General features: G+C 45.7%; 1 protein-coding gene across 12 annotated transcripts in view; it reads left to right on the top strand.

Annotated features, from left to right (window-relative positions):
• The window catches only part of LOC133424400 (epidermal growth factor receptor kinase substrate 8-like), a 71,047-nt gene that overhangs the window by 54,916 nt on the left and 2,192 nt on the right, over positions 1–13,939 (top strand). For 6 of the 12 annotated variants that reach the window (XM_061714977.1, XM_061714969.1, XM_061714975.1 and 3 more), the window contains exons 16-22: positions 161–266; positions 1,246–1,386; positions 1,486–1,521; positions 8,886–8,912; positions 9,692–9,950; positions 10,842–11,022; positions 11,099–11,231. In XM_061714977.1, the coding sequence (XP_061570961.1) occupies positions 161–266; positions 1,246–1,386; positions 1,486–1,521; positions 8,886–8,912; positions 9,692–9,950; positions 10,842–11,022; positions 11,099–11,231 (883 nt within the window). Of the gene's footprint in view, positions 1–160; positions 267–1,245; positions 1,387–1,485; positions 1,522–8,885; positions 8,913–9,691; positions 9,951–10,841; positions 11,023–11,098; positions 11,232–13,130; positions 13,177–13,939 lie in introns of all 12 variants that reach the window. The other 6 variants (XM_061714976.1, XM_061714978.1, XM_061714970.1 and 3 more) reach the window with 4 other exon arrangements.

Genomic DNA, 13,939 nt, shown 5'->3' with positions numbered 1-13,939 from the left:
GGCTGCAGTCGATGTGAAACAGCGGAACGTCATCGTCTTGTTAGTCGTTGGTTTAGCTACGTTTCTGTCGTGTCGTGTCGTGTCTCAGTAACTTGTGTTGAGTGTTGAATGTTTCAGGACGCCACCGCAGACGTCTGAGTTGTTCTCACTGACGTTTCAGAGGTTGCGACGTCGGAGGTCAACAAAAACTGTTTGCCAAATCCAACTACGACTTTGTGGCGAGAAACAACACGGAGCTGTCGCTTCTCAAAGACGAGGTTGTCGAGGTAACGACCCCCTTCACCTTCTAATGTTTACTTTAACTTGATCAACTTTGAGCTTGTGAGCATGCAGCTTTATTTTTAGCCTCTTAGCCGCTGTTAGCATTGTTAGCTGGTGTTGCATCATCATCATCTAAGAAATCAGGAAGGGGTTAAACTAGGCTTGCCACCCGTCCCTTGAAATACGTAATTGTTACGTAATTGGGAATTAAAAGTTGCGTTCCATATTGAACCAATACGGACACATATTATGCTCTTATTTATTGATGTCATAATATACAGGTGAAGGTCGGAACATTTGAATATATTGCAAAACTTCATTCGTAGTAAATTCAACTAAAGGTGAAACAAATATATTATTTCCCACTACATTCAAAGTGAGATATTTCAAGCCTTTATTTGTTATAATTTTGGTGATTATGGCTCACAGTTTATGAAAACCCCAAATAAAAAATCTCTATATTATGAAATCAATAAACAATTCAATCAGCAAAATGATAACAAATAAAGGTTTAACATATCTTGCTTTGCATGTAATAAGACTATGTAATGTATTAGTTTCACCTTTTAAGTTGAATTATTGAAATAAATTAACTTTTACACCATATTTTAATTTTCTGACCTTCACCTGTAACTATATTCTACATATTGGCTTATGTGGACGTACATAGCATAGGAGGATATTTCAGTTGCTAGTACGGTTGGCTGTCTTTACAGTCATGCAAGTTCAATGCTATTAAGGCACTTTAAACTTTAAATCAAAGCATTTTGGTTTTTCATATAAAATAAATACATTTCTATGCAGTTTAGACGTTTTGGGGATGTCCCTTTTTTTGGCGCCTGCACTGCTGAAATCATGGCGTCCCTTATTTCTATTTCTGAAAGGTGTCAACCCTAGGTTAAACACTTTTTCACACAACTGTAGATGCAACTGCAAAGTCAGACTAGTCTGTTCTCCGAACTGACCCTGGGTTTGGTCTGCCAGGTCCTGGACGACAGGAAGCAGTGGTGGAAGGTCCGAAACGGCTGCGGGGCTTCAGGCTACGTGCCAAACAACATCCTGGAGCTCACGGGGGCGGTGGACATGACGGGCCGAGGAGAGAACATCTACAGCCACACCATACAGGTTGGTACCGGCAACCCGGGCTTAACGCCCCCCCCCCCCCCCCCCCCTCCTTCAGACACCGTCCTCATCACGTTCATTTCTGATCTCTCAACATCAAAGCTCATGATGCCAAAGAAGGAGTTTGAGTTGTTCAAGGTAGGATGGACCAGGCGGTGTGCTGCTAGCTAGTGTTTCTATCCAGTAGTTTCCGTGTGCTTTGCTGTGGAGCTTCTCAGAGGAACGGTCCCACATTCTGGGGAGCGAGGGCTTGGCTAGCGTGGAGCGACTGTTTGGGTCCAAATGTGGTGAAGATCCGGTCCGTGTAGGTCCGTGTATCTTTTGGTCATTGGATTTTTCCGTCATGAGTGGGAATCAAAAAACAAAAAACGATTGGTTTATTTGATTTTCCTTTTAAAACAAAAAACAAATATTGAATACACTGCATTTTTTCTTTTTCTGTGTTAATATGATTTAACAAAGATTCAAAATACGCTTTTATTTTCGTTTTCTATTTCATATAAGAAAAATGAAATCCCTAGTCAACAGGAAGGAAAAAACGAACCAAAAACAACCGTTTATTCATATTCGTGCACCGGAAGCTGGCATTTACAACCGAGTGAACTTAGTTCTGGATATTTAACAGGCATTCCTGTGACAATTCTCTCCAGGGGAATTTAATATTTAATTGGTCGGGTTTACGTGACTCGGAAATGGCTCTGTATGCTGCAGTTCGGGTAACCATGGCAACCATAGCGGCGCTGAAACAACAGATTAAGGATTATTTTTTAAAGATTGATTAAGGACTTGTTCCACAGCGGTTTGGCGCACAAACACATTTCCTGCACGTTGCAGCAGATGTGTCTCCTGCAATGCTCAGAAATGAGCGTCAGAAGATTCTGTGCTCGGCATGATCTGAGGAGAAAAAGACGCAGAGCTGGAGAGCGCTTTGATTCATCATGGCCGAATGACCGGCTATCTGGCTTCACTGGGGGTGCATGCTGGAGAAGGTCGGGTTGGAAGAATTAATTTAGTCCCACGCGTGAGGAATCCACGTGATTATCATTATATGTATAAATTGCACTGCAGCACAAACTTTACCTGACGCCTGAATTCATGGTATGGCTGATGGAGCTCTCTCAGGTTCTTCCAACCCGACCTTCTCCAGCAAGCACCCCCATGTGAAGACAGATAGCCGGTATTGCGGCTTTCCTGTACTTTTAAGAGCCGCTTGAGAGTTTATTGTTAGGTCCTGTATATTTGCATGACGCGCTGAGTCCGACAGAAGTTTTATGGCGTTTAATGACAAAACTCTGCCACAAACGGCCTTCCGACATGCTTAATGGGTTTTAAACGTGTACACTGCAAACGTGATCGGGGTGATCAGTGTTCAGTACAAAGCTGTCAACAAAAATTAGGCTACGGCTCCCAACTGTCCTAACTGCATGCGAGCGTCCGACTGTCGCGCCGCAATGCGTGGCATCGGACCCGCTCTGAACGCGTTATCGGCCCCACGTTCTACCACGTTCTTTTGATTGACAGCTGAGACTCGCCTTTTAGAAGGCTGATTTATGGTTCCGCGTTACACCAACGCAGACCTTACAGCGTAGGGTACGCGGCGCGGTCACCGAACGGTGCGCGTCGCCGCGTACCCTACGCTGTAGGCTACGCCGTCGATTTTACGCGGAACCATAAATCAGCCTTTATTCACCCGCCCGTGCGCTCCTGAAAGAAACTCCTAACATTAGCAGACTCCTAAAAGAGTAAAGGGACAAGTAAAAGATGGTGATTACTTGTAATCTCCCTACGTTTGTACTTTCTAAACAGAAAACAAGCTTATTATTCGGTGGAATAAGTGAGGAAAAAACCGAACAATTAATAACGGCGTGTGATTATGCAATCAAACAGCGAACAGCTGGAGTGACCGGCGTGCGGTGCAAACATGTCAGCATGTCAGATCATTACTGGGATGTGGGGAAAAAGCAGAGGACACGATCAATCCGGCAGGATCCGGGACAAATTAAGCCCTAATAAGATTAAGATAAGATTCTTATTATATCTTATTATCTTATCAGAACCTTCCAGCCTGGCGATCTCCCTCCAGCAGCTGCCACTTTATTGAAGTTCTTGTATTGAAATGACTGTTTCCTACAGCGCTTTACACTTTTTTTTCAACTTTCAACTGGCTTTCAACGCGAGCGACGGGAAGAAAATAGAAGCAGGGCGTGCGACAAAAGTCCAGCTCAAAACGACGCCGCGTCGCTCGCAACCAGTGTAGACAGTGCAATAAAAAATAAAGCAATGGAACTGTTTTTGACGCTGACTCTCGCTCGCGTCGCATGCAGTGTGTATATTTGCAATATACTGTGGACATCTGAATAAAAACCTCATAAATAGATTGAATCAAAGCGCTCTCCAGCTCTGCGTAGCCTTTTTCTCCTCAGATGATGCCGAGCACAGAATCTTCTGACGCTCATTTCTGAGCATTGCAGGAGACACATCTGCTGCAACGTGCAGGAAATGTCATTGTGCGTCAAACCGCTGTGGAACAAGTCCTTAATCAATCTTTAAAAAATAATCCTTAATCTGTTGTTTCAGCGCCGCTATGGTTGCCATGGTTACCCGAACTGCAGCATACAGAGCCATTTCCGAGTCACGTAAACCCGACCAATAAAATATTAAAATCAAACTTCCCCTGGAGAGAATTGTCACAGGAATGCCTGTTAAATATCCAGAACTAAGTTCATTCGGTTGTAAATGCCAGCTTCCGGTGCACGAATATGAATAAACGGTTGTTTTTGGTTCGTTTTTTCCTTCCTGTTGACTAGGGATTTCATTTTTCTTCTATGAAATAGAAAACGAAAATAAAAGCGTATTTTGAATCTTTGTTAAATCATATTAACACAGAAAAAGAAAAAATGCAGTGTATTCAATATTTGTTTTTTGTTTTAAAAGGAAAATCAAATAAACCAATCGTTTTTTGTTTTTTGATTCCCACTCATGATGGAAAAATCCAATGACCAAAAGATACACGGACCCGTGTACTTCGCAGCCATCCGTTTTTTGTTTTGAATTGACACAATAAAAATAGAGAAATAATCCAAAATAATCCGTTTCCGGTTTTTTGTTTTGATAATAAAAAACGGAAAACGGATCGTTATACGTTATCCGATTTCATTGATGTGTTTGAAAATCTAATACCGTATTTTCACGACCATACGGCGCACCGTGTGAAAAGGCGCACCCTCAGTTTTGTGTGTCATTTTTGGTTTTAAAACACACATACGGCGCACCGACCCAAAAGGCGCTGTCTACAGACACGGAGCTGCACACACGCGCTGCAAAACACACACACGCGCTGCAGAACACACACACAAGAGTGCTTATTTAAAAGTAGAGCAGGAGCCAAACATAGTTTGATATTTTATTTCACTTTTCACATCAATCAAACCCTTCAAAGGTTCATCTTCTGTTCTGGTCTGTCCACATTAAAGAATTAAAAAAAACCACCGGGGCGCCGCACATAAACCTGTCTCAGCCACTCATCATCTCTTCATCCATCCAGCCCTTTTCATTTCACTCTGGCTGGAAAAGTCTCTTTAGGCAACGCTTTTCTTTTAAAAATCACCATAGCCGGCAGTTTCTGTCCATCAGCGTGGCAGGCAAGAGTAAAGAGTAAATAAACTTTTCATACCCCGTTGTGCTGCGGATCCCGACCGCGGCGGTCCCGGGTCCCGCGTCCCGGGTCCCGCTCCGCTCCCCCGCGCTGGTCCCGCTCACACACACGCGCATGTCGGTACCGGGTTTGTATCCGACAGGAGCTCCGCTCCGCTAATTCAGCTGCGCCAGTCCGAATTTCCAGACCTGTCTCAGCTTCTTGATCATCATCATCCCTTCATCCAGCCCCCCCTTTTCATTTGCCCTTATAATGACTCCGGCTGGAAACGTCTTATGCAAAGTTTTTCTTTTAAAAATCACCATACAGTTTCTGTCCATCAGCGTGGCAGGCAAGCACCACATAAATGAGAATGTGTGTGTTTCGCGCCGCGACACACACACGCGCATGTCGGAGATCCGGTACCGGGTTTGTAACCGACAGATTTCGCTGAAAATCTCAGAGGGTGAAGTTGATCCGACCTGGGACGTACCCCAGAAATCCCTGCTCCAAAAGCGGGCGGGAACCAGGTCGATCGGACCCGGCTTGGGGAACCAGGAAGTCGGGCTGGAGCAGCGCGCATCACCGCGGCTTCAACCGGGGAATGTGACCGGTTCCGACCGGCCGGGACCGGAGGAGCCCGCCTGGACTGGTAGCAGGGACTCCCGGGGAAAGACCAGCGGCATTTCAGCCGGATCTGCCCCGGGGATGCGGCGATTGGACCCCGCAAACCCACGGCAGGTGCATTCTCGGTTCCCGACATGCAAAACACACAAGTGTGCTTATTTAAATATAGCGGGAGCAAAACTTAGTTTGATTGTATTTTATTTCACTTTACACATCAAGCAAATCCTTAAAAGTCTTCATCATCTGGTCTCATTCACGTCCGCAACTCAAGGCTTCACCCGCCCCCTTATCTTTTTACCGTTCTCATGGTGGCCGGCCTTACATTACCGTAATTCAGGTAATAGACACGGCGCACCGTTTCATAGGGCGCCCGGCACATTTAAAAAAAAAAAAAAAAAAAAAAAAAATTATGTGCGCCTTATGGTCGCGAAAATACGGTAAATGAAGAAAGTTGTTTCTGGTTCTTTTGTTCATCAGATTGTTAACAGTTTTAGATTTTTTAAATGTTGAAACAGAAAATAAATCAAATATGAAACCTGGGAGTGAAACATGAGTTTAATCTGTAATCTGTTTTAACTCACACGAAACTGCAGTGATGTTGTGACAGTCCATTCAGTTGCAGCGTCCAAAAAAAAGCAACGTCCAATCAATAACATGTACTGAACTCTAACATCCTGCCCCCCCCAAAACTGGAAAATCTTTTGGCCGAAAAATGATGACTGGATATCTGTCCACAAAAGGAGTAAAAGCATCTGAGGGCAGAGTGGGCAAAATGTTGAGAAGAGTTCATCAACCTTACCACACTGAAAGACAGCAGGATGACTGATAATGGATAACGATCCGTTTTTTCATTTTTTATTATCAAAACAAAAAACCGGAAACTGATTATTTCTCTATTTTTATTTTGTCATTTAAAAACAAAAAACGGATGGCCGCGAAGTACACGGACCAGATCTGAACAGAACCTTGCTGGAGTTGTGTTGCATTAATCAAGTTTGAGCTGTAACCTGTCGCCGTAACTGGTAACCTGTGGCCCTAACTGGTAACCCGTGGCCCTAACTGGTAACCCGTGGCCCTAACTGGTAACCCGTGACCCTAACTGGTAACCCGTGGCCCTAACTGGTAACCCGTGGCCCTAACTGGTAACCCGTGGCCCTAACTGGTAGCCCGTGGCCCTAACTGGTAGCCCGTGGCCCTAACTGGTAGCCCGTGGCCCTAACTGGTAACCCGTGGCCCTAACTGGTAACCCGTGGCCCTAACTGGTAACCCGTGGCCCTAACTGGTAACCCGTGGCCCTAACTGGTAACCCGTGGCCCTAACTGGTAACCCGTGGCCGTAACTGGTAACCCGTGGCCGTAACTGGTAACCCGTGGCCGTAACTGGTAACCCGTCGCCCTAACTGGTAGCCCGTCGCCCTAACTGGTAACCCGTCGCCCTAACTGGTAACCCGTCGCCCTAACTGGTAACCCGTCGCCCTAACTGGTAACCCGTCGCCCTAACTGGTAACCCGTCGCCCTAACTGGTAACCCGTCGCCCTAACTGGTAACCCGTCGCCGTAACTGGTAACCCGTCGCCGTAACTGGTAACCCGTCGCCGTAACTGGTAACCCGTCGCCGTAACTGGTAACCCGTCGCCCTAACTGGTAACCCGTCGCCCTAACTGGTAACCCGTCGCCCTAACTGGTAACCCGTCGCCGTAACTGGTAACCCGTCGCCGTAACTGGTAACCCGTCGCCGTAACTGGTAACCCATCGCCGTAACTGGTAACCCGTCGCCGTAACTGGTAACCCGTCGCCGTAACTGGTAACCCGTCGCCGTAACTGTTAGCCTGTCGCCCTAACTGGTAACCTGTCGCCTGTGTTGTGCCACAAAGGGGATGCTGGTTCAGTTAGTAGAAAGTTATTTATAACTGTCTTACGATAATGTCACTAGAGGGACAGCTTAAGAAGATATCTAAACTCCCGTTGTTACAAATGCACAAGTGAAGCTTCAACCTGTGACTTACACACTAACACTAAACTGCAGGTGTTAATATAACCAACCTGTCTAACGTGGTTGTTAGTAAAGTGATACTGTCGGTATCTGGTAACCCGGTGGTTCAAGATAAATAATAAACAGGATCTCGGTCGGTGTGAATGCTGTTGCCAGTGTTTACACCTGTTAAGTGACTCTGACTGTTGTTGCACCCCAGTATTCGGCCCCGTGTTCGGCCCCGCCCCCAGTATTTGGCTCCGCCCCGAGTGTTCAGTTGCATCGTAGCTGGACGGCTGCAGCGGCGCCGGAGATGCTCCCTGACGGGTGTTTTACAGAATGTGGGACTGTTCCTTTAAATGTGGTTTTATGCTAACGTGTGGTAGTGGCCATAGACATATATATATATATATATATATATATATATGTAGACGCCACATCGAGTGGTTTTGCCCGCTACTGCGATACGTCAACGTCGCCGCCATATTGGATGTCGCAAGACTGCGCTGTAAACTAATACAAGTAAATGGACTTATTTTCATAAAGCGCCTTTCTACAAAGTAATGCACGTTTTACGTCTCATTTATTCATACACACACGCACTAATATACTTGGGAAACAGTTAGGCACCAAATATAATATATTTTATTTTCTGAGACAAAAATAAGAAAAATAGAGAAACATATTTTCTCATCAACAAAACAAATTTGAAATTTTTCAAATAAAATGGTTCAAATATGTTATTTTGTTACTTGAAAAATTTAAAATATGATTATGTAAAATATGCTTTGTTGATTAGAAAATGTGTTCTATTTTTCTTATTTTTGTGAGGGGGGATATATTGTTTTTCGGCACTACCTTGTTCTCTATAGCTGATATAACATGAATTACTCCTATGTGGGATCAATAAAGTTCTTATTTTTGCCATCTGAGAAAATTAAATATATTATATTTGGTGCCTAACTGTTTCCCAAGTATATTAGTGCATGCGTGAATGAATAAATGAGACGTAAATATCTTTGTAGAAAGGTGCTTTATGAAAATAAGTCCATTTACTTGTATTAGTTTACAGCGCAGTCTTGCCACATCCAATATGGCGGCGACGTTGACGTACGGCTCAGCGCTCGATGGGGCGTCTACGTATATATGTCTATGGTAGTGGCACCGTAGCCCCTCCCCCGCTGATCGGGGCGCCGATCCGGGTCAGTTTGCTCTGAATGAAACGTCTCTTCTCGTCTCATCACCACCATCTGTGTTTCATTTCATCTCAGCAGCAGTTGCTCGGGGAGTTAAACGAGGTAAACGACAAACACCGGAGCTCTTCTTCTGCTGTTTGCTTTTGTCTTTTCGCCTAGGAACTAAAACATTCGGACAATCGGAAGAATTACGTCTGAATATGTTTTATGAAAGTTGGCATGAAGGTTAAACTTTGATCAAGCAGCTTAGCAGTGATGTAGTTGAGTGTGTTTGTCCACGTTGATGCTGTTGACCTTGTTTGACCTTATTAGACCTTGTTTGTTTGACCTCGTTTGACCTTGTTTGACCTTGTCTGACCTTGTTTGATCTTATTAGACCTTGTTTGACCTTGGTAGACCACGTTTGACCTTGTTAGACCTTGTTAGACCTCGTTTGACCTTATTAGACCTTGTTTGTTTGACCTTGTTTGACCTTGTTAGGCCTTGTTAGACCTTGTTTGTTTGACCTTGTTAGACCTCGTTAACCTCGTTTGACCTCGTTAGACCTCGTTAGACCTCATTCAAAGTCAAAGTCAAAGTAGCTTTATTGTCAATTCTTCACGTGTCAAGACATACAAGGAATCGATAGGACGTTTCCCACTTCCCTCGGTGAAACATATAAAGTGCGCAAGCACAACAGACGAGACATTTCCTAAAAAGTTCGCATAAATACAACATTTACTAGTACTAAGATGGTAGTGCAAAAGGCAATTTTTGTAAAAAAAAGAAGACCTTGTTAGACCTTGTTTGACCTCGTTTGACCTTGTTAGACCTCGTTAGACCTCGTTAGACCTTGCTTGACCTTGTTTGACCTCCTGATTCGGGGCGTTTGTGTCCTGCAGAAACAGATCACCAGGCCGGACCCCCTCCCCAGTAAACCCGTGGCCACCCCGATGCCTCCGGCACCACCGCCACCGCCCCCCGTCCAGGCCAGGCTCCCCACGCCGCCGCTGCCCCCCCCACCACCCACCCCACCCTTCAAACCCACCAGCGGCGGCGGCAGCATCAGGACGGTCAGCCGACAGAGCAGCGTCACGTCCAGCGAGGCCGACAGCAGCAGCGCCGCCAGGGAGCCGGGCCACCAGAAACCCGACGCCGGCCGTGAGTCCACCCTCCTCCGTAACGTAGTCGCTGACCCTTGACCCCCCGACTCTGACCAGCGTTGTTCACATTCACCATGACGCTCTTGAGGACCCTGAACTCCGCCTGAGCTCCACCTGCCATTAGCACCACATTTCTCACACCTCATCCTCACAAGTGCCCAGACTCACTCCCTAAAAACATAACCCTTCCATAAACACAGGCAGCCTCTCCAGCCTGATGCATGCAAAAGGCTGTGAATATTATTTAGTTTTTTTCTTCCCCAGGACAATTGTTCTTTTTACGTTGACATTTTTAAAAACATGGGTATTATTATTATTATTATTATTATTATTATTATTATTATTATTACCACCATTATTATTATTTATTACTATTATTATTTATTACTATTTATTTTGTATTACTATTTTTTATTATTAGTATTAATATTATTATTACTGTTTTTTTATTATTATTATTACTATTAGAATGTATTATTATAAATATTAATACTGTTTTTATTAATAGTATTATTATTATTATTATTGTTATTATTACCACTATTACTACTACTATTATTGTGTTTTAAGTATCTAAGAATGTTATATACTTTGCAATTTAACTCAATAGTCATTCTGGTGTTTCAAATCCAGACTTTGAGTACCATGTAATAAATTCCCAATAATGTAATAAGGTATTACATTATCGGTAAAAATGTTATTGCAAATGTTATTACATTTTCAGGCGTTATTACATTACATTACATTACGTTATTTACATTATAGGGTGCTACAAGGAGCCTTGGAGGGATTTTTGAATTATTTTAATAAAAGTATTGTACATTTCTCTGGCAGGATATTGAGACGATGGTTTAGTGTCTGACGGCGGCGTGTCTCTGTCCTCCTGCAGGCAGGAAGTCCAACATGGAGGACGTCCAGGACGAGCTGGTCCACCGGCTGACTCTGGGTCGCAGCGCTCAGAAGAAGTTCGCTGGGCCGAGCCGCGGCAGCCTGCCGGCCGTCAACATCACCTACGACTCGTCTCCCGACGACGTCAAGTCCTGGCTGGAGGCCAAGGGCTTCAGCCCAGTGTGAGTGGCCAGTGTGAAACCCCCGACCCCTGACCCCGCCGCTCCAGGCTGACCCGGTTTGTCGTGTTTATCTCAGAACCATCAGCAGCCTCGGCGTTCTGACCGGCGCCCAGCTGTTCTCCCTCAACAAGGAGGAGCTGAAGACGGTGTGTCCCGACGACGGCGCCAGAGTCTTCAGCCAGGTGACGGTGCAGAAGGCGGCGCTGGAGGTGGGTGTTGCTGCTCGCGCCAACCAAGCTAGCTAGCTCCCTGATCAAAACCGTGACCGTTGCCGTGGTAACAACACAGTCCAGATGGATTTAATTTAATAGGACGACCCAGTTTACTCCTTTTATCTTCCATTTATTTATTTATTTATTTATTTATTTATTTATTATACTCCAGTTAATCTGAATTGAGTCCAGATTCAGGACTGGTGTGATGTCAAGTCATTAAATTTAAAATAAAACCCTCGAGCATCTCTTGTTTTTAACCCAAAAGGGGGCGTGGTCATCCGGAGCACAAACCACGCCCCCTTTTGGGGGCTCGGACTCCATTTTAATAACTAAATTTATGGAGAGTCCAGTTAAGACATTAGTCATTAGTCTTCTGGAAATTGAATTCTGGAACGCAGCCTCCACGTTTATTTAGTAGTAAATAAAGAAGTTAGAAAATCACAACATTTAAAGAGTAATCCTGTGAAATATGCTCTAAATTTAGTCCAATAAACGTTTGTAAAGCAACATCAAAGATTTAAAACCCATTAATCAAGTACCAGATACTTTTAGAGCATCGACCTGTAATATTTTTGAGAAAGTATTTTTACTGGGTTATGTCTAGTTGTAGTATTGTATAGTATTGTTGTAGTATTTAAACTGGGTATTTCCCAGCATGCACCCTGAAATTCTTGAATTTCCTGTGACGCGCTGAATTACCGCCAGCGTCCTTCGTGTGGCGCTCCAGAGCAAAAACGGATGATCCTCAACCAAAGAGCTGCTCAGTTGTTGATCGGTTCTTGTGGAATATTGATTATCGGATTTTACTGGATTTTATTGGTTCTCAATGCTTCCAGTCGTCTGATTGGTTCGTCAGACATGAGATGTTTTCTTCCTCTTCTTCAATCTTTTCTTCTTCTTCTTCTTCGGGATGGGTGGTGCACTGGGTCAGTGGATCCCCGCCGGGTCCGTCACTGTAAACGGAGACGTGACAACCGACGGCACCGAGGAGTCTGGTCCCGGTATCGACTCACTGATCCTGGGACGATCTCAGAATCCCAAACACCTCCTGATTCGTAGATTTAAGACAAACGATTTGAAAAAGATCCTGAAACACCAGAAAGGATTTGACTTCCTGAGTCTGGATCTTATCTGGGAGGTCGTCCATGTGGGCTGAGGGTTCTGAACACTGCAGAACCGGCTGGAAACCCCAGAAATACGTAAATGTAGAATAAACGGGACCTGGTCTCGGGAGACGGGACCTGGTCTCTGGAGAACGGGACCTGGTTCCCAGTAAAAGGGGCCTGGTTCCCAGTAAAAGGGACCTGGTCCCCAGTAAAAGGGACCTGGTCCCCAGTAAAAGGGGCCTGGTTCCCGGTAAAAGGGGCCTGGTTCCCGGTAAAAGGGGCCTGGTCCGGTAAAAGGGGCCTGGTCCCCGGTAAAAGGGGCCTGGTCCCCGGTAAAAGGGGCCTGGTCCGGTAAAAGGGGCCTGGTCCCCGGTAAAAGGGGCCTGGTCCCCGGTAAAAGGGGCCTGGTCCCCGGTAAAAGGGGCCTGGTCCCCGGTAAAAGGGGCCTGGTTCCCGGTAAAAGGGGCCTGGTTCCCGGTAAAAGGGGCCTGGTTCCCGGTAAAAGGGGCCTGGTTCCCAGTAAAAGGGGCCTGGTTCCCAGTAAACGGGGCCTGGTTCCCGGTAAACGGGGCCTGGTTCCCGGTAAACGGGGCCTGGTTCCCGGTAAACGGGGCCTGGTTCCCGGTACACGGGACCTGTTCCCGGTAGACGGGACCTGGTCCCAGTTAGACCCGGTCCCGGGTCCTGCAGGGTGTGTGTTTGTCTCTGGAAGCTGGACTGTCCTCCAGCTCTTCCTGTCCTCCAACTCTGGCAAGGTCTGGTGTGTTTGGTCTGTCTCCACCTGCAGGTCTTCTTCTGACCTCCTCTGATCTCCTGACGTTGACCACAACCAGGTATTGTTTCTGTCCGTGTCCTCAGCTCCGCTCTGCCGGCCAGAACCAGGGACCGGTTCCCTCCACCCGGACCGCGTCCTCCCTGGCCGTCAGAACGGAGCTCCAGATGTTTCCTGTGTAGCAGCACGTTTAAGGTAGCGCCAGATTATCCTCCCGCTGTGCCGTAAGTCCTCCTTAAACTACTGAACCAGCTCCAGCACATCGCACTTCCTGTCTAGCCTGCAGCCCCTCCCCACTCCCGTAGAGAACAGGATGCAGATGTTTTTATCGGCTGGGATGAAGTTCACCTGTGAGATTAGCGTAGCGTTAACGCCTGTTTTGGCGTTAACATCTGTTTTAGCGTTAACATTTGTTTTGGCGTTAACATCTGTTTTGGCGTTAACGTCTGTTTTAGCGTAAACTTTGGTTTTAGCGTTAACGTCTGTTTTAGCGTAAACTTTGGTTTTAAGCTTGAGTTATGGTTCTGCGTCAAATCGACGCCGTGCACACGCCGTCACCATGACGCCGTCGTGAACCCTTCGGACTTCTCCGTCACTCCATTTCTCCGTGGTAGAGTACCCCCCGTGACTGCTAATTCACGATCCTTTTCCTGAATGGTTTATCCGACTTTTTCCGGTCACAGTGAATCAAAGAGATAAGGACAACTATTGAGCAAAAGAACAAAACAAAAAAAATCACACATACACGAAGAAAAGAGCGCTGAAAGTTGACGACTGCTTCAAACCGGAAACCCGAAATATGTTGCTTCCAAGCGAACCAATCA

Source organism: Cololabis saira, chromosome 23 (genome assembly GCF_033807715.1).
Source record: "Cololabis saira isolate AMF1-May2022 chromosome 23, fColSai1.1, whole genome shotgun sequence".
In the NCBI taxonomy this organism is placed as follows: domain Eukaryota; kingdom Metazoa; phylum Chordata; class Actinopteri; order Beloniformes; family Belonidae; genus Cololabis; species Cololabis saira.
Note: the sequence above shows the minus strand (reverse complement) of the source record. Positions and strands in the feature narration are given on the sequence as shown.